Source organism: Hyaena hyaena, unplaced genomic scaffold (genome assembly GCF_003009895.1).
Source record: "Hyaena hyaena isolate Hyena2069 unplaced genomic scaffold, ASM300989v1 scaffold_149, whole genome shotgun sequence".
In the NCBI taxonomy this organism is placed as follows: Eukaryota; Metazoa; Chordata; class Mammalia; order Carnivora; family Hyaenidae; genus Hyaena; species Hyaena hyaena.
The window spans coordinates 422,702-443,390 of record NW_024080781.1 but is presented as its reverse complement, the minus strand read 5'-3'; the positions used below and the strand labels follow the sequence as shown (position 1 = coordinate 443,390).

Genomic DNA, 20,689 nt, shown 5'->3' with positions numbered 1-20,689 from the left:
TTCTGTCGATTTTCTGTCCCAGATATGACAGTCGTTTCATTCTGCTGAGACTCATGAGTTACATACACTCACCCTGGTTAGTGGACCCAAGGAAATGTACAAAGGGTCAGCTGGGAATCACCAAGACTCACCTCTTAGCTTCTCTGGAATTAAGACGTCTAGGTCAAAGGGCAATTGAGGGCATTGCCCTGTGCATATCTGATCTGATAGAAGCCTACTTGAAGGTAATTCAGAAGATAGGAGGATGCTTCAAATCCTAAATTAGATCTGTAAGCATTTACTAACATGCAGAAGAAGAAAGGGGAAAAAATTCAATGACTGGAGTCACTGGAGAAAAACTCAGTATTTTGAAAATGTGAGTTCTGTCAATCCATGGCATCCATGCAGACTGACATGTGCAAAAAACAGAGATGATCTAATGCTGAGAATGGCTCTTATTTCTATCTCTCATTACTGGTATATCTTGATAGTCCTCAAAATACAATATGTATGTTACCTCAGATTAGAAAAAAAAAAAAAAACAGGGGCGCCTGGGTGGCTTAGTCGGTTGAGCGTCCGACTTTCGCTTAGGTCATGATCTCGCGGTTTGTGGTTCGAGCCCCGCGTCGGGCTCTATGCTGACTGCCAGCTCAGAGCCTGGAGCCTATTTCAGAGTCTGTGTCTCCCTCTCTCTCTGACCCTCCCCTGCTCACGCTGTCTCTCTCTCTCTCCTAGAAATAAATAAAAATATTAAAAAAAAAAAAACAACAACCTGAAATCTTGTTTCCTAGATTTAACAAACATGACAAATATAAATGTTACATAGAACATTTATACACTTCTAGTTTCCAAGTGTTCTCAAATCATTTCAGTCATGTGTGTATGTCTCTGCATGTGTGTGTTACATACTTGCAAAGTTATTCTAAAGGGAAAAGATCTTGACACTCTCCCCAAGCAGCCGAGACATGGGATGAAACCCTATGCTAAAATATGACTCAGAGAAAGTTTCCACATTTTAGGTGCAGGTATCCTTGTCACTTGGGGTTTGAGTAATTCACAGCAGTTTTCTAGAAACCTTTAAAATCTGAGTAACAAGAGGACACTGGATTTTTAGCACAGTACTTGATAAGCTAGCCCTTAAAATAGAATTTAAAATGCTATTTCCTATAGCTTGGGCTTCTCCCTCCAAATTCCTCCTGTAGGAAATTCAGTTGTTGGAAAACACTTCCCGATTAAGTGAAAACCCAATTATCAACTGAAATTACTTGAAAAAGCTAGCTCTTAACTCTGAACAGACTCAGAAGTATTCTTCAAATTTAAAGAGTAGTGACTAGAAATTTGCTAAGAGTGGATCTAAAGTATTCTCACCACACACAGACATACACATGTATATAACTGGAAGGTATGGATATGTTAATTAGCTTGATTGTGATAATCACTTTACAATGTATGCATATATCAAAACATCCCATTGTACACTTTATATATGGTTTTATTTGTCAATTATACCTCAAAAAGACCAGAAAACAAGTTTTAATAAAAAGTAAAGAGAGTATAAAGTAATATGCTTGGAAAATGGGAAGGCTTCAAGTAAGGGAACTCTGTAACTCTTTCCAAATCTCTTTTGTGCTTATGTAAATGTGTATTTACATGTGTGTGCCTGTGTATGTGCACACACATGCATGCATTTTTAACTTTAGAGAAGGCAAAGCAGTAATAAAAGAGGCAGCATGGGTACTTATGCAAGTTAGGGAATGAAAAATTCCTCATTAGCATAGCAACTGCTGGATCATATGGCACAGGGGAAAGGAAATACAAGCAACTTAAAAATTACTCTCGTTTTTTTCACATTTTGTACATTCCTTGGTGTTTTTAGAGAGGCACACCTTTGGTCTCTACAGTAAACATCTCAAAAACCTCATTCCCCAGTTTGAAAGCAGACTGGGAGAAAGGTAAGAGTGTGTCACTCTTGGTTCATTGCAAAACCATAGAAAGTTGTTATTAAAAAGAGAATTTAAAATGCAATGAAATATTGCTAAAGCTATGTGAGAGGCAAACAAAATTAGAAGGTAAAAAAAGAGAGACTTGGTTAAAATAAGACAAAAATAAATGCGGTTGCATAGTATTGGTCTTTCTCCTTTTTCTGGGGTAGAGGATGGGTGTGTTTGAAGAAAAGATGGACTGAAAAGAAATGGAAGCACTTCTGTGATATAATACAGATGAAAATATTTTCTATTTTTCTGAATATTAACTTGTACTTAGGTGCCAAAGAGGATAGAGATCATCATAGACAAACCTGCCTAGGTAAAATCCTTGTTCCATAAACTGTGACTCATTGAAGACTCAAAGCTTTTGTCTACTCTTTACCAAGTATGAGTTCTCCCAAAGGCTTGTCTACACTTACAAACTGACTGTTGATGATGAATCTCCCTGTCTTTTCTGCCTGTTATTTTCAGGTAATTCCTGATAGTACAAATCTTTCATTTGAAGCTGAAAATCTCCATAGTACTGGAAGCCTGGAGCAGGTACAACTTTGGGTTTGTACAGATTCGGTTTGGGAAACATTTCAAACCACCTACAACTGCCTTCTCTGTTGGATTCAAACACTGATTGAAAGCTTAGCACTAGACACTGGGGGTAAAAGTCCATATAAAAATGGGATTGCCCTCAAAAAGTAAATTCTTTATAGGGGAGCTCTAAATCTGCATCTTTTTTTTAAAAAAAGGAGTGTTTTAGAGCTAGGCTGTGGATAGTGGTAAATTAATGAACTTATTAGCCAGTATAAACAGCTTGTCCACTTCCTTGTTATTTCTAGGAGTTCAAGGCAGTAAGATCTAACATTTTTTGGGTTTGTCATTATTTGGGAATCGCATTTCTCAATCCTCTTCAGGACATTCTGAACTCAAGAAAACAATTCCAAGTATTTAATGACTTGACATGAAATATAACTAGAATACCCTGATAGCAGAGGTACTTCTAACTGGATATGCTATATCAGCCATCTGTCCCATATCAACACTATTTCACAAAGAGTAAATTTTTAGAAGTTCTACCCACAGGAGTATTTTTAGAACATGAAAGAACAGAATGATTCTTGGCATTGATAGACATGTTCCATCAGAGTAAAAAATGTCTACCGAAAGCCTCCTGGGTAATCAATTGTTATCTGCTATAAAATGGCAACAATTTCCCAAAATATGTTCAACACTCAAAAGTATGGATGCTGTTGAATTTTTCTTAACTTTAATTTCTTCAAGTTAAGAAAAGAATTTCAGAGCTAGAAGAAATCTTAGATCGCTCATCTCCTAACTTTATAGATGAGAAAACTGAAGCTCCAAGAGGTAATGTGACTCAATTTGTACTCCATATATTGAATTTGGAGGAAATCCGTTAATAGAATTTTAATTCCTCCAGAATAAAATGGATTTTTTTAAATGCTGATAACAAAATAGTAACTTAATTGAAGACAAAAGTGAAAAGTGCAATTCTAGAAGAAACAGAAGAAAATAAAATTGATAATCTGGCCACAAAATGGATAAGGACTTTTTCATTTTCAGAGTATTTTTAAAAATTAAAAAACATGAATCAACTGCTTTGCTCATATATGTATAAAAATAAGTAAACAAGAAACAAATGAGAGAAAACTACATGCAGCAAAGAGGATGTATATTCTTAATATATAAAGCAGTTATTCAAATCAATGAAAAAATTCCAATGGAAAATTGGGCAAAGGAGGTGAACAGGTTATTTATAGAAGAAAGACAATAGATTGATATAAATTGCAAATTTCCAACCTCATAAGAAATTTAAATTGGAACTAGATAATACTTTCCTGCCATCAACCCTAAAAAAATATTTAATTTTCCCCCAAGAATCATAGTGTTCAATGAGGATAAAAGTGAGGACATTACAAAACAAGTACTTTCATGTATCGCTGATGTAAGTGAAAACTAGCACAAGCTTTATGGAAAGTAACTGAGGAAAAACATAAAAGAGATTAGTGCTTCAAACCTGTAAGTAGAAATTACTAAGCTAGGAGGTTATCCTTAAGAAATATAAAATTAGGGGCGCCTGGGTGGATCAGTCAGTTAAGCATCAGACTCTTGGTTTTGGCTCGTGTCATGATCTCGTGGTTCATGAGTTGGAGACCCGTGTCCATCTCCATGATGACAGCGCAGAGCCTGTTTGGAATTTTCTCTCTCTCCCTCTGTTTCTGCCCCTCCTCTGCGCGCGCGCGCGCACGCATACACACACACACACACACACACACACACACACACACTTTCTCTCTCTAAGTAAGTTTTACTTTAAAAATTTAGGTAAAAACTTTCTAGAGATGTACATGTCAGATCATTTCTAACAGCAAAATTTTGTAAGCATTTTTGTGCGCAAATTGAAGGGTGATTAAGTCAAGTATACTATGAAAACATGGCAAGACTCAGAATGTATACACTGATGCCCAGGGCAAGGTGCAGGGCAATCATGGTTAGTTACCACTAAATTTTTCTTCCTTGTAGCTGAATAGTATTTCTAAATTCTTTGCAAAAGGCATGTACTACTTTTTCAATGAGCAGAACAATTTTAGACAAAAAAAAAAAAATCTTCCACAGAAATGTGCTATCAACTCCAGCAAGGTACCTAATACCTTGTTGTCAATTGTTAAACACCTATAAACCTCTCCAAGAAGCTTGTTTTCAGAAACAAATTCAATCAGTAAAACAGGTCCAAAACTATATACAGTATATTATTTTTTTTTAATATATTTTGTAGATACAAAGTGGGAGGAGGGGAAAATGGTAAATGCCAACAATATGTAACTTTCTTTAGATTTGAGATTTATGACCTTTGCCTTTTATGATTTATGTCCTTTCCCAGGCATAACCCAGGAAGTAAAAAATGATGTTCAATCTAGCAAATGCCTCACAGGAATGTGAAGTAACAATTTTCTGGAAACAAATACTGTATTCAAAGTATGCCCCTTTCTTCTACGTTCAGAGCGCTCTTCAGTCTCCGGTCGTTGAGGTCTTATCAGATGTTGCTCACTCCTGTCTCTGCTCTATTTTGTGTGGTGCCTGGTTCATAGGTGCTCAACAAATGTTTCTCTCCATGAATGAAGGCAAAACTAAATTAATCCTAGCCAGGTATTTAAAAAATTTGCTCTGTATATAAAAAGGAGAAAGTTCTGTGCTTTTAAAAAATTGGGTCCTCAACCAAGTTAAGTGCATGTGTAATGGCTGAATGGTCACTACTGGCAGCAACAAGCTAAATAGCTACTTGGCTGCCACCCACCCTCACCGACTCGGATTCTTTCTCATCATCTCTAGCAGCCCAAGCATGGGAGTCTGAGATAAGCTGCTAATGGTTGACAAACTCAATGTCTGATAAGGGATGCTGGCTTCTGCCTGAAGATCTCAGTGCAGTTAGGGAAGTGGCCAAATTCCCCAGGGTCAGCAGGTTACCACATTCAACCAAGGAACACATATTCAATTCTTTCTGGGTCTCCCCTAAGCATGTGTTACCCAGTTCTTCTTTTTAGGGTCCCTGACTGATATGCCTGCAGCCTGCCATCCTCTGTCACTCAGAAGGAAGAGACACCATTTCTGGCTTTTCTTTTTCTTTTTTCTTTTTGTGTTTTATTTATTTCTAGGAGAGAGAGAGAGATAGCGTGAGCAGGGGAGGGTCAGAGAGAGAGGGAGTCACAGACTGAAACAGGCTCCAGGCTCTGAGCTGGCTGTCAGCACAGAGCCCGACGCGGGGCTCGAACCCACGAACCGCGAGATCATGACCTAAGTGAAAGTCGGACGCTTAACCGACTAAGCCACCCAGGCGCCCCTTAAATGTTTTATTTATTTCTGAGAGAGAGACAGAGAGACAGAGAGACAGCGTGAGCAGGGGTGGGTCAGAGAGAGAGGGAGACAGACTCTGAAACAGGCTCCAGGCTCTGAGCTGGCTGTCAGCACAGAGCCTGACGCGGGGCTCAAACCCACGAACCGTGAGATCATGACCTGAGCCGAAGTCGGACGCTTAACCGACTGAGCCACCCAGGCGCCCCCATTTCTGGCTTTTCTATTCTGGATTGAAGTAGTCTCAGAACTTAGGTTTAGGCCAAAATGGACTAGCAAATTCTCTCCCACTATATTCTTCCCCAAAGGTTCTGGAGTAGAGGTTGGGGCAAAGATGCCAAAGTGGCAAGCCTCTGTTGGGGGGAGAGGGTGAGATACAACAAGGGAAACGACAGCTGCAGGTGTTGAATATACCTAGGGCTCTCTGATCTTTATTAACAAGGATTTTTCCAGGGTGTGGTGAACTTTTCTCAGGTCTATGCAGATCTCCACTCTATGCCAAGATCATGAGTAATACTGAAGGACAGGAATCTGAGATTTACTGAGTTGGGACGGAAATGGGATCTACTTAAAATTGAGATAAAGTCAGACTTGAATGCCAAATTATAATGGAAATGGCATTTAATAGTTCAACAAGTCATGAAAGGTTTCTGTCCACAAGCATCTGGCATTCAAGTGTATTCCTCAGAAGACAATCAGAATAAAATTGGCTCTCTGCTTTCTTCTAAGGTTTCTTCTGTTGGATTTTAAGGTTAATCAGAATTCTGCCTCACCCACACTCAAATTCTTCCCTTTATCACCTTGGTTGGCTTATCCCTTAACCTCAAACCTGTAACTATAAATCAGCACCAACTGGGGCCATGTGTGCTACTATCTCTGCCATTTTTATATTTTGTAGTTCTGTTCACTTATACCTTTTAAAATTCCAGTCATAAAAATTACTAGAGGACACAGTATTATCTCCATGCCTTCAATTACCCTCTCGTTTCCCACACTTTTAGAGTTATCTCTGAGTATTGTTTTACTACTGAGATAATTTTTTAGAACTCTGCCTCCCTCTGGGTGTTCAGTGAGAAGCACTGAATGATCCCATTTATTTTTTGCTGACAAAACTGCTTGTGCCTGTTTTCGGGAGTTGGTGGGTTAATTTTATGATAGGAAAACTGCTAATAAGTAGGGGAGAAGGAGTTCATGAGAAATGTTTTATGGAGACAAGGGTCATTCCAATCAAGCTAGCCTCACTTTAGGTCCCCACAAACCACATTCTTAGGACCACAGATAAAAATACCAAGAATGAATTATAACTTTAACAAACCTAAAAGATCTCTAGTAATTATTATTTTTATTAATGATTTTTTTGCTTCTAATTACAGAAGTTAAAAGGTATCTATTTTCCTAGAAGAATATCAATAGTGGAAATATTTCTAACCTTTTCTTGTGATTAACAAACTTCCAAGAGAATCAATGGACTGTATAGTGTTTATTGCCCATTTTAGAGGAAACTCATTATAACTCTACTTAGCAGGTGCCAGTTTTTGAATGAAAGCTTTTCTTACCCAAACAATCAGGACACAGGATAGCTCAAGTTCTTTCTGATGGCTATGACTCTCAGAGGAAAACTCCAGGATACTCAGACTGATTGCAAAAAATAATGCATCATCACAATCTTCCAACTTGTAATAACAGTAAGTTCACTGAGCAGCAAGAAAGTGATAGCATCCATCAAGCATAAAATTCAGTTTGGGATTTTATTATGCACTGCACCATTTGGGAATCATTAGACTTCTCTCTTCATAAAAGTATCAATATGAAGCTTGTTTAACCTCTATAAATCCAAGCCTAGGCAAGATCATGAAAGGTTTAAGGACTCATCTGTCCAAAGTACCATTCTCTCCCCTCACTGACTGCAGAGGGCCAAAATGGTACAATCCTACCCCTACCTCTGCAATCACCAAGACATGCTCTTATGACTATTAAGTTTTCATGAGCCTCCTTACAAATCCCTACCCCCAAGCCACTTCCTGCCATCTTAACTGTCTTATTATCACCATTATTCTCTCCCTCTACGTGTTTCTTGGATCTGGAGGAGCCCCTAATCCTTTATTCTGACTCAGCTCGCCTCAATCATGCCCAGCCATTCCTGGAGCCTGAACAAAGAGGACATTTACAAGGGCTTCTTAAAATTGTTGAGCCTTGTTCACTTAATTACGTACAAATGTACAGTAAATGAACCTACATGCCGCATCTTATTTCTCCATTTTTTTATTTTTTATTTATTTATTTTTTTAATGTTTTTTATTTATTTTTAGGAGAGAGAGAGAGACAGCGTGAGCAGGGAAGGGTCAGAGAGAGAGGGAGTCACAGACTGAAACAGGCTCCAGGCTCTGAGCTGGCAGTCAGCACAGAGCCCGACGCGGGGCTCGAACTCATGAACCGCGAGGTCATGACCCAAGCGAAAGTCGGACGCTTAACCGACTAAGCCACCCAGGCACCCCTATTTCTCCATTTTTTTAAAAAAAACAGGAGGGAAATACTGGAAAACAACAAACACCAGAAAAATTAAGAAATCTGTTTCAGGTAAACCTACGTGCGGCTGCATCAACTTCTCTAGAAAAAAAGAAATCTGTCCTGCTTCAGTAATGGAATGGATTATTTTTTTTTAAATTAAAGACAAATTTTTATGTAATGAAAAATAAGAACACGGTCATGTTTTAAGTAAAATATGGGTATTTAACATGATTTAACAGAGAAATATGTACTGCACACTTGGCCACGGTCTCTTATGTTCTGTTATGATATTTTAAGGAATCTTCTATTTTTGCTGTCTTACAACAACATTTAGGGCTGCTGAATGCCAGATGGAATTTTCCTTCTATCCACTTCCCACTGCAAAAGGAAAAAGAAATTCTTTGCATCTTATATGGAAATCTTTCATACATTTCTTTTCCTCATCTTTACCAACTGAAGTATTTGAATCACTCAGAAATCACTGAACTTTGGCTGAATAAATGAGGTAAACATTATACCACAGAGTAAGTATTTTTAAAGTGAACATATAAGCCTATGCCATTAACAGAAAGTATTCACACGACATGCAAAATTCATCAAAATTCATTTCTATAAAACAGTACTGAATCACAGTCAACGTTTTCAAGAAAATGATGGTTCGTGGTGTATTTTAGGGTGAAGCTCAAGAATTAGATTTGAGCTATAATTGGACATTCTGTCATCCCAAGAACTTTAGCTCAAGTTCATGGACTTGAGCTCCTCAGACAAAATCCTTAGTTTATGCTGGCAACTGCCTCCTGTAAAACCAACAGAGAAGCCTGTGAAAAAAGGGAGCAAGTGTGACCCATCCTTCTCGACTGCAAACCCATTCTGGCGCTACACCAGAGGAATCTCAAAAATTCAAACCTAATCACCTTTTTCTCTCTTGCTTATTAAATTCTTCACAAGAGCTCAAAGCTATTTGACTAGGAGCACACAATTTTTGGCTAAGCCTGTAAGGTCCTGCACCCTCTGGCCCCTGTGGCCCTCCCCCTGAGGCCATACTCTGGCCGCTTGGCTCTGCCCCTGGGGCTGCAGCGTCACTCCTGTTCCCTCCTCTGCCAGGAATGTCTGTCTTTCCTCACTTCTCCTACTGATCTTCTGGACTTCAGATTCTCTCTTCCTCAGGGACGTGTTCATGTCTCCTTAGACCCCTGTGACAAAAAGGTCACAGCACTCTGCAGAATACTTACCACACAGGGGACTGTGAGCTCATCCTTTGGATTTCTTGCAGTGTTAGCTCTCTGCAGGCTTTGATACACCAGGGCCTTCCACAGCAACGAAAGCACATTATGAGTTGATACCTATGTCTTCCTTCTCCCTGAGAGAAGGAACATCTATTCATGTTCTTATCTCTACAAGTTTCAGTGGTACACAGTTGTCATGAAGGACTGGCCATCTGTCTATGAAGGACTGGCCATCTGTCTGTGCATCTTTTCCCTACCTTTTTGTCTTAAAGCATCCACTATAAACTCAAATGAAACTACCAAAGATTTCTACTGTCACCTAATCAGACAACAATCTAGAAGGTAATGATATTGTTATATTGTTAGTAATAATGCAGATCAGGTCTTGATGGGGTAGAAAGGAAAAGAATATAAGGTTGTCCAGCGTCTGGAGTGAGATATATCACCAAGGGGGAGGGTGCATAAACCAAACAAAAACAACCTGTTTCTCAATATCTTAATGACTTCTCAGATATTTTATTTTAAAAAATTTCTTTAATGTTCATTTTTGAGAGGGAGAGAGACAGAGCATGAGTAGGATAGGGGCAGACACACACACACACACACACACACATACACAATCTGAAGCAGGCTCCAGGCTCTGAGCTGTCAGCACAAAGTCCGACGTGGGGCTTGAACTCACGGACTGGGAGATCATGACCTGAACTGAAGTCGGACGCTTAATTGACAGGCACCCCTCTCAGACATTTTAGAGATGATACAACTACTTTAATTTTGTAAGAATAAGAACTTCATCAACCATCCCATGGGGAATACAAGATCTTTGGGAATATGATCTTGATAAATCTAACTGAGCTACTATCACTTTTCTTAATTGGGCCTTTTAAAATAAACTTGAGCATTTAAAATAAACAAATACCATAATGACAAATTCCTCTCTTTAAAAATGCTAAAACTCATTTAAAAAAATCAATGTCGGGACTTGTAATGGGCTTCCTGTGAGAACTTGAAAACACAGCTATTGAGCAGATGGCAGCACCAAACACATGAACACACTGCCTTCACTGGCAGCTCTGCTGCCATCTTCCTGGCAAAGAAGTAAATAAATAAATAATCACAACAAACCAGAATTTAAAGAGCAGGAAGTGAGCCAAACTTGTAAACCTTGCTGTGGAATGAAGAGGAGCATGGGTTGCTGCAGGTGTGAACTGTGTTTATCAGGGATGTTTCCCTCTCTCTCAATGCCTGTCAAAGTAGTGAAACACTTGATTAACTGCTGTCTTGGATGGTTACTTGTTTTCCGCGTGTGAATCCCCGCCTCCACTCCCCGCAGTCTCCATTCTCTGCCACCCTCACCTGTAAACTTCTAGAAACCATGAACCATTTTTTGTGTTACTCGGTGACCATATTAATTCTGATCAAAAATGAACTAGGACCATTCATTCACATACGTCTCTTTCCTGTGAATGGGTACCTTAGCATCAAAACAACACAAAGTCAAGTTTTTTATTACGAAAAATAAACTCATTTCTACATAGCGGTTTGTCAGTTTACAGATGGGCAACTTAACATATTATGAATTACCTATTATGCATACACCTAAATTCTGGCTTTCGTATTAAGCAATAATGTTATAAAATTTGTTTGTATTTAAGTAATTTCTTGATTAAACTAAATTGCTGATAAACTTTAAGTAATGCCATGATTGCTCTGAACTTTGTTTGCCTACATATATAATGAAAGTTTGAATACAGAATGATAAAACTACCTTTGCTTTTAGTATTTAATGTAAAGTAAAAAGAAGGCTTTCGCCTTATACTTAGCCTTATTTTTTAAACAAAGTAATAGACCAAAGAAGTTGGAAAAAGGCAGAAACTAACTTTTACTAGGTGAAATAAAAGGGACAGCAGCTAGAACACCCCAAGCCACTTCTCCCCTAGTCATCTGTGAACAAGGAAACCTCTGACGTAGGCAGAATTCCAGGATGAGGCTGCAGGAAACAGGGAAAAGGAAATCCCGGTCGAGGCTGAGTGATAGGGACGCTACCCTGGCAGCAGACTCTGCCAAGATTAAGTTTCAGAATGTGCAAAATCCCCTTCCCACCCATATTTCATAAGTGAATGAGAAAAGGGGAAGGAAGTAGGGTGGGTCCTCAGTCTTAACAAAGGAACAGGAGAAAACCGGTGGGGAGCCGGAGGGCTATGGACAGAGTCTCTGGGGAAAGTACTGCTTAGCATAGCTCTCTCATCCATTTTACAGATCCACATTTCTGCAGTTCAGAAATTAGGAACTCACTTTAGCAGCTACTATTGGCATTTCTACCCTACACTACTGAAGCTACATTTTGGGAAAAAATAGTTGGGGTCTTCTAGTCAATAGTACTGTTGTGTTTCAGAAAAGTACCCACCTCTAGATATTTTCTTTAATACAGCTATTTCAAGGCTACAAAAATCTAAGCAGTTTACACGCTTTTCAAATCTAAGTTAGGACTCAAATGAAGCAAGCACCTTAGCATTCTCTTTTATCCTTCCCACATCTGCCACCACCATCCCTTAATTATGTAACCATTCTGTCTGTTTCACCCAGGATGGTCCTGGTCATTCTTCTTTTTTGGGATTATTATGATTCTTACTGTCCCAGTTTCCTGTCCTGATCAGCCTTCCTTCCTGCAATGACTGGGAAGAGAAGGGCACCCAGAAGCCATCAGACTTGGGTCCACTGTAACCCTGCCATGCCGAGACATTCAGCAGCCTCAGCTTTCTAACCTGTCAAACTGAGTGATATCATTTACCTCATACAAGCCCCCCATCCATCCTCCTCTCCTCTGAAAACTAACAAAACCGAATCATCATTGATTTCTCATTACTTCTAGAATGAAATAAAACTTTTCAGCCTTCAAAACCCTCTCCGGTCTGGTCCCAGTCTCATTTCTCACACAATCTTCCTTCTTCCTCCTCCTTGTCATCATCTCTTCCTTCTGGTACTCCAGGGACATAGAATGGCTTCTGATTTCCAAAAATCCCCTGTACTTTGACATTTCTGTGCATTTTCTAATGCTGTTCTCCCCACTAGGAATGCTCTTCTCCAATTTGAATTGTTTAATCCAACCCAGACCTACTTTAGGCTTCACATCACACTTTACCTCTGCTGTATCAGAGACTCCTGTTTCCCCACATGTAAATTCTTCTTCCAACTTCTATGTATCTCTCTGGAGATTATCAACAACACTGTCTCCTTATATCTCAGTTATCTGTGCCACTGTCTTCTCTCTACAACCTGACTGTACTTCTTCAGGGTAGAAACCACCAGAGCTATTCTGCATCCCCTATGACACTGGCTTTTATTAAGGCATATCAAATGAATAAACGATCAAGAGGATTCTAAAATAACAGCATAGTAATAGCAACTCAGACTATATGGGTCAAGAGGGCATCCCCAAAATCACAGATAATGCTGAAGAAGGCTCACACATCGTTGAAGCAAATGCCAAAGCTTTGACTTCGCCCAAGGTATTATCCAAGGGTCTGGTGTGAGAAGACGGTTTATGCAGTTCCCATGTTGTTAGCCAGAACCCCTACCTAACAATTTGCCAGTGAGATAAACACTGAGAGCTCTAGGCACTCAGGTGTCCATCTCAGACACCTGAAACATTCTGCAGGGAAACAAAGCAAGGTAAATGTGTTATAGCTTTTCGCCAAAGGTGACCAACCACTCTAATGCTGAACAGAACATTCTTATGTCTACCACTATACCAAAGAAACCTTAATAAAACATTTTAAAAATTGCTGAATATAAAATAACACCCATTCTTACTCCCACCCCTCCCCATCACCAGTTATCAAATTCTGCCAGTTTTACCATCTCAATGACTCTCATCATCGACAGCTTTCTTATTTTCCAAGTTACCACCTTGATCCAGGCTTTCATCTTACACTGACTCACTACAATAGTTTTTTAAGGGTTCTCTCCAACACTTTCCTCTTTTCCAGTCATTTTTCTCCTCTAAGCCAATGCCAGAGGGATCTTAGAAAGACCGGATCAGTTCATGCCACTTACCTTCATTGATGGCTTTCCTTTGCCAGAAAGGCAAGCCTAAACACCTTTCAGTGGCTTACAAGGTCTTATACAATTGAATTGTAACCTCCCTTACAGCCCACTCCCCTTTTTCTCCCATGAATCATCCAGTGCTCAAGTCATGTGTCTTCTAGCTAGTCCTGTGCCTTCAAGGCTCTTCCTGTCACACCATGCTGTGACCATCAGTCGGGCTTGCAGGTCAAGCCTGAACCTCCCCATTTGGTAACATACGCCCCTTCCTCTGTTAATATAATCAGATTAAGATGAGGAAATATGATATCTACATAAGAGGTAATTTCTTTAAAGAGTTAATGACCAAATGTTAATCCCACTATCATAATGTTTAGAAGAAATAACCAATTTCTGCCCCCTTCTTAAAGTTCTCAAATCATAATTTTTGACACTTGGTAATGAGTGTTGGCTAATTTTGCCTACAGCTTATTAATATAAAATAAGAAAACCAAGTGCTTCCTGAGAAACTTGTGATAATTATATATTTAAGTATTTTTCTTTCAGAAATACCTTGGCAAAAGCACAGAGTGAAGTGTTTCTTTAATTGCATGCATTTATAATCATGGCATTGACCAGTTTAAGAAAATATTAGAAATGCCCTACTCAGAGAGCTCTAAGCTCCTATTTGTGACAAGATGTGCCAGCAACAAAAGCTTTATGCTTTTTCTATTCAGCAGTCCTTTAAAAAGGAGCTGTTTCATTTTGCCACTGTGTATTTAAAGGCATATGGTATTCTAGAACTGCAGAAGCAATGTAGTTTAGTTTAAAAAAAATCAATGGGTAACTGAGATTCTAATTCAAATTTCACCATTGTCTATTTAAATAACTTAGGTCTGGTAATGGTAGGTGATGTAGCTGAAGCATTTTAAAATCGTAAAAGAAAGGAAATCTGTGACTAACTCCAGGGCTTGGTCATTATTGTTACTGTTCTAACAAGAAGAAACGGCAGGCCTAGGTTTACATTAAGTAAATGACCGTTTCCTCTGTACATACTGCATGTTGTCGCTGGGTTTTCATGAGCGGGAGCAGATGACTGCCAGTGAAAAGAGACTAAGGAGAGGGAACTGTCAATGCTGCACCCACCTCAGGAGCGCAGTGGACTCCGTGTGCAGCGTGGGGCTCTATCAAATGCTCAAGACATAAATAAGTGAGATAATCGACCAGACAGTTTTTGTTCCTAATACATTACTGCAAAAAGCATAAGCGTCTATTATCAAATGATCCATAGAGTGAACCTCTGTATAAATATCAGCCTCCAGAGCAGATCAGCTCAACTGCTGTCATCTTGCATGGAGGGACATGGCAGAATGGTTGAGATTATATTCATCACAAAGGAACAAAGATCCCTCTTACTTTAAGCTGCAGGAGGAAAAGTCTATGCAGCAAAGGCCATAATTCCAATGTTTATTTATACACCATTTTCCTCTCAGGAATGTAAGTATTTCAGAGCTGGTAATGCATCCCTATTATGAGATTCATGCAAGAAGTAACAAACCTTAGTGTTCTATTTTACAATCTTAAAATGAAGGATTAAAGGGAACAGAGAGTAGATAACCATAAGCAAAGTTGTAAATCATCTACCACTAAATTTCTATCTTATGTTAGCAGTCTTTACAATTACCAGCACCAAGTTCAGCTTTTTCTTATCTATTCAGAGGGTATGACAGTCTCAATAGCTGTAACTCTAATATTCTGGATTGAACTAAACACAAGGCAAAGGCAACATAGGTATTTTTTAAAATAAGCCTACAGTTGTTAGAGGCAAAAGGCTTACAGTTCCTAGCCATGGTAAGTGGTACTCTACTATTTGTCTGACTTTAAAAGCTCTTCCCCTAACCTCAGGCTGTCACTGGTCCACTGAACTGAATATGCAATTCATTATAAAACATATCATTCATTTTAAGGACCACTGGGAAAGAAAAATGCTCACAGTTAAAAGAGGCTGCGTTTTCATATGATCAATCCTGATTTCAGAGATGCTAAAATGTGGAGGGAATACAGATTTTGCAATCGACAAAGTATGGTATATGAAAACTGTTGCTCTTCTAATTTAAATCAATCAAAAGGAATAATGTTTTGAGAAGCTTAAGTTACACACTATTCTAAGGACATGGCAGAGATTAAGAGTCAGTCTTTGAGAGAGTCATCCTTCAGGGTGCTTTTAACAATTTAAACAAGTCCCTGAATTTTTCAATAGTCCCTGGTGAAGTGAAGGCTCTTGACATGTCCACTCGCACTTGAAGTCAATGGTCATCCCTGAACAGCTCAGTTACAAGGCTTTGAAACTGCTTCATCATACTTCCCCGCGAGATACCACTTGTTATGATTTGATGGTGCACTGTTAGAGATGTGTTATGTTCAACTAAGCAGCCTGCCATGCTTGCACATCTCACCTCCTCTCCTGCTCCGGAAAACTCTGGCATTTGTATTCACAGCCTCAGAGAAGAGAAGGCATGAAGCAATTTTTCCCCTTTGGAAAGAGTTGAAAATAAAATTCCAAGGGAAAATTAAAGTCAGAGGGAGACAAGTTTATAAGCACTGAGGAATTTTCCCCTTTATGAGCAATCCTGGATAGTTGAGCCCTGAGAGTGAAATCTTACAAACAGCAACAGAAAGTCAACAGACAACAATGTGTAGCAGAAGAAAGTGGTGCCATTGTCTCCCTGGCCTGACGGAAGGCTTCTCAGTTCTAAGGCTCAATCTGAATAACTGCTTTCAGGAGAACCAAGCACAGCGTCCCTTTCCTCCAGTTTAACTACATCTGAACAATATAACTTTTGTTGGAACACAAACATTCATAAGATGCTGGGAAAACTCCCTTCTGACTCCCCCACTTTGGGAAAACATCTATAATCTGTTATTCTGCTCTCATTTATTTCTACTGACTCAGGATACATTTGTTTGCTAACTAGAGCCACCCCATACTCAACATAAAAGAACATCAGAATGTCCTTTCAAAATTCATATCCCACAAACTATCTGATGGGCTGAAATTCCCAAAGTCAAACTTGAAGGACATCAAATCAAAATCATAAACAGACATGCATTCATACTTGCTTACATGTGTCCCTATATTTCTACGTGATTTACTTTTAAGAAGAGTCCTCTTATAAATACAGGGTTACGAATGCCTAGCTTAGAGTTTTGAGCAGCTGTCATTTTTATCAAGGAGGATGCTTTTGGGGAGAAAAAACAAAGCTAAAGAATTTAAAGTGTTTTTTCCTTCAAACATACAACGAGGCAGAAACATTTTTCACCCCTTCAAACCTGCATCCCCAAGAGAAAAAGGGCTTACGTGTTCAGATTTCTCCTGTTCCTTTCTGTCTGTCTGCAAAAACTGACAGTTTTCTCTTGTCAGCTTCTGAACCAATTCAATCCGTCCGATGTCATCTCTCTCCTGGAGTTTGCACATCACTCCTGCCTTGAGAGTTGGAGAAAAAGCGAAGATATACTTAAATCCACAGTCCCAGGACATGACACCACTGGAAAATGCGTCTTATGATAAGCTCATCTTCTCTGTCGCCTGGAGTAAAGCATGGTCTTGGTCAAATGTTTTGCCTTGGCAAAGTTGAAACTGTATTATTTTAACCTAGGAATGCCACACCAAAAGTCTTAAAGTTGAGATCATGTATCGGTCTACTTTAAGAGAGTAAAGGGCAGAGCAAACTAAATCATTTGCTACTGAAGTGTGCTCCTGATATGCCACTATTTGTTCCTGACAGCCTGTTTCCTGTTACATAAGCAAAGCCTCACAAGAGGTTAAAAACTCATGGGAAAGTTAGCCAGGAACCACTCTGACAAAAAGGGTGAAGTGATACAGAGTACTAAAAATACCAGTACACAAATTCCTAATTCTTTCACTCCGCCAGATTATTCCATTTACAAATACACAGTTCACAAGACGATCACAAGATTTTTTTTTTCAAAGCTGGAAAGTTACTATGGGGCATTAGCAAAACATCTTCAATGTGGCATGAGATATGGTAAAAAGGAAAAAAAAAGTTTATTCAAAATAACTGGAAAAAGAAAATTTTAAATGTCATCAGGGATTGGAAATGATCCATAAAGTATCACATTTTTTTTGCCAAAATACCGAAGTAAAAATAATATAAAGGAGGATAATCTAGGACTTGGATTAGAAAACAAGTATGTTCATTATAACAAACATTATGAACTGTTTCTGCTCAAATTCTTTTAAAAGTGGTTCACAGTGACATATCAGAACACAATCTAATGAGATTTGAAATTACTCTTGGCAGGAGCAGTCAGAATTTTGGATTCCTGTTTTATCGAATACATCCTACAGGATTTGAATGGACTTAGCAACAGGACCAAATATGGAGAATGGGCCAACAGAGATGCTTAGCTTTACGGTCTTCATGGTTTGTGCAAAAGATACCCATTTTGTTGAGTGGGTATTGAAGACAGGGGATCATCCATGCCAAACAATGACTACATGTCTATTCCCAAGGGCAAGGATAGCTCCTTATCTACAAGTTTCTCCAACAACTAGGAAAGAAACAAAAAAAAAAATCCTTCAATTGGCCCAAATCACAGATTCCCGGGGGACAGCAAGTGGAATTCCTCCATCAAAGTCAGAGATTTATTTTAAAACACCCCTCATAAGTGGTCCTCCAGTTCACTTCCAAGACTTCCTTGCGTGGGGACCGCCGGTTATCTTCAGACAGCCTCTGCACTGCTGGAGACCCACAACTGTTAGAAAGTCCCTAGTTTCACTCAACTCTGAAATCATTCAACTTCAACCCATGAGTACCAGTTTTACCTTTAAAAGCAAGTGAAACTAGGTCTATTTCTTTTTCTTTTTCGAAAGAGACAGAGACAGCACGAGTTGGGGAGGGGCACAGAAAGGGAGAGAGAAAATCCCAAGCAGGCCCTCTGCTGCCAGCACGAGCCCTCACAAAACTGTGAGCTCATGACTTGAGCCAAAACCAAGAGTTGGATACTTAACCAACTGACCCACCTGAAACTGGGTCTATTTCTTATCCAATATGACAGTCTTTCAAATATTTAAACACCCATATTTATTATATCCTTTTAATATTCTCCCCCCAGCTCCCTATTTTATTCATCCATGTACTTACTCAAACAGATTTTATCTGAGTAACAAACACAAGTTCTAGGGATATAGTACTGAACCACAACAACAAAAAAGCCCCACAGACCATGAAGCTTACATTCAGTAGGGGATGTGGATTATATAACATATATCAGATGGTAATATATGATAAGAGGGAAAATAAAGGAAGGCAAGAGAGTAGAAGAAGTGACTAGAGGTGTTATCAAGACAGGCGTGTCAGGAAAGGGTTCTTTAGTAACATGAGATCTGAATGGAAATCTAAAAGAAGCAAGGAAGAGGGGCACCTGGGTGGCCCAGTCAGTTGAGCATCGAGCTCTTGATTTCGGCTCAAGTCATGATCTCACAATTGGTGAGTTAGAGCCCCACATCTGGCTCTGTACTGACAGTGCAGAGCCTGCTTGGGATTCTCTCTCTCTCTCTCTCTCTCTCTCTCTCTCTCTCTCCACTCCCCCCAACTCAAGCTCTCTCTCAAAATAAACAAACTTTAAAAAAAAAAGCCAGGAAGAGAGTTCCAGGCAGAGAATGCAAGTGCAAGGGCCTTGAGGCTTGAGTGTGCTTGGCATGGTGAGGGAAGAGCAACAAAAACAGCATGGCTAAAGCAGAGTTGGTAAGGGGGAGACTTACCCCCCTCTGAAACTGCCAAAGAGGTGATGCGGGACCCCATCACATTGTTTCCTTACAGGCTGGGTAGGGAGTTTGGATTCTTTTTCTGAATGAAATGGAAATCCTTTAGGACTGGCATCACCTGACTCACATTTTAACAAGATCATTCTTTCTTCTAGGCTGAGAAAACACTGTTGGGTGGGGGGAAGTAGCTGAAACCACAAGACCCATAAGGGACTGGTCTTCAGAGAAGAGAAGCTTTGGAACTTGTAGTGGCGGAACTGGGGAGGAGTGGTTAGAATTTGAATACTTGCCAAAGGTAGGGCAGTGGATGCTGTTGTCTCCAAGGGATTTAGCCTGAGCAACTGGGAGGGTAGGGTTGTCATTTACAGAGATTGGAAAGAATCGGAGGATGATGCCTTCGAGGTATCAAAGTGCTGTTGCCTGGTTGGCCATTTGGTGGCTCAGAGAAGTCCAGGCTGGTGACATGAATTCGGGAGACATCAGTGTACATGATATTTCAAACCAGAGGAATAAGAGAAGTTACCAATGCAGTGATGTAAACAAAGATGACAAGGAATCTGGGAACTGAGCCCCACGTTTGGACCCTGGAAAGATGAGGAGTTAGAAAGGGAACTAAGGAGAGGCTCCAGGAGGAGAACCCGGGAACTAGTAAGGGGGTTTCAAGGAGAAGGCAAAGAAAAACTTTATCAAATGTTGCTAAAATATCAAATAAGATGGACTGAAACAATGGACACTGAATTTGACAGAAGTAATTGGTGACTTTGAATATACCTTTTGTTTTGCTTTTTTTGAAACAAAAGGGCGGTAGGAAAAAAGGTTGTATTAGTTTGGGGTTCAACAGAGAGAGACAACACTTCTGAATTTTGTTACAAGCAATAGGATACTAGCTAAAGAGTGATTGCTTGCTTGCTTGTTTATAGTGAGGGATATGCCAGCCTTTTTATCTTTATTAGAAATCATCCACCACAGAGGGAAATTTGATGATGTAGGAAGAAGAGGGGGCATTTTTAGGAGTAATGTCCTTCAGGCGCAAAGAGAGCATCAAGATCTACTCTCAGCAAGAAGACAATGAATATTTCACTCACCAAAGCGGGAGGGCAGGTGAAGTACAGGGTAAATAGGTAGGCTGGCACATTTCATAATGGGAAAACAGGGAAATTCCTTTCTGAATGCTTCTATTTCCCAGAAAAATAAGTCCAGTTATTAGCTGAGAGCAAGGACTGTGACAAGAAGATGTGGAAGTATGAGAGAAGAAGGCATGTAATTGTCATTTCAGTTGTAAAGTTTGGACAAGTTTTTTTTTGTAAAGGGCCAGAATGTCA

The 20,689-nt window shown here is 39.5% G+C and overlaps 1 protein-coding gene across 2 annotated transcripts in view; it reads right to left on the bottom strand.

Annotated features, from left to right (window-relative positions):
• Nucleotides 1–20,689, bottom strand: part of RAPGEF5 (Rap guanine nucleotide exchange factor 5) — a 223,580-nt gene that overhangs the window by 85,031 nt on the left and 117,860 nt on the right. For both annotated transcript variants that reach the window (XM_039238850.1, XM_039238851.1), the window contains one exon: nucleotides 16,938–17,063. In XM_039238850.1, coding sequence (XP_039094781.1) covers nucleotides 16,938–17,063 — 126 coding nt within the window. The remainder of the gene's footprint in view (nucleotides 1–16,937; nucleotides 17,064–20,689) is intronic.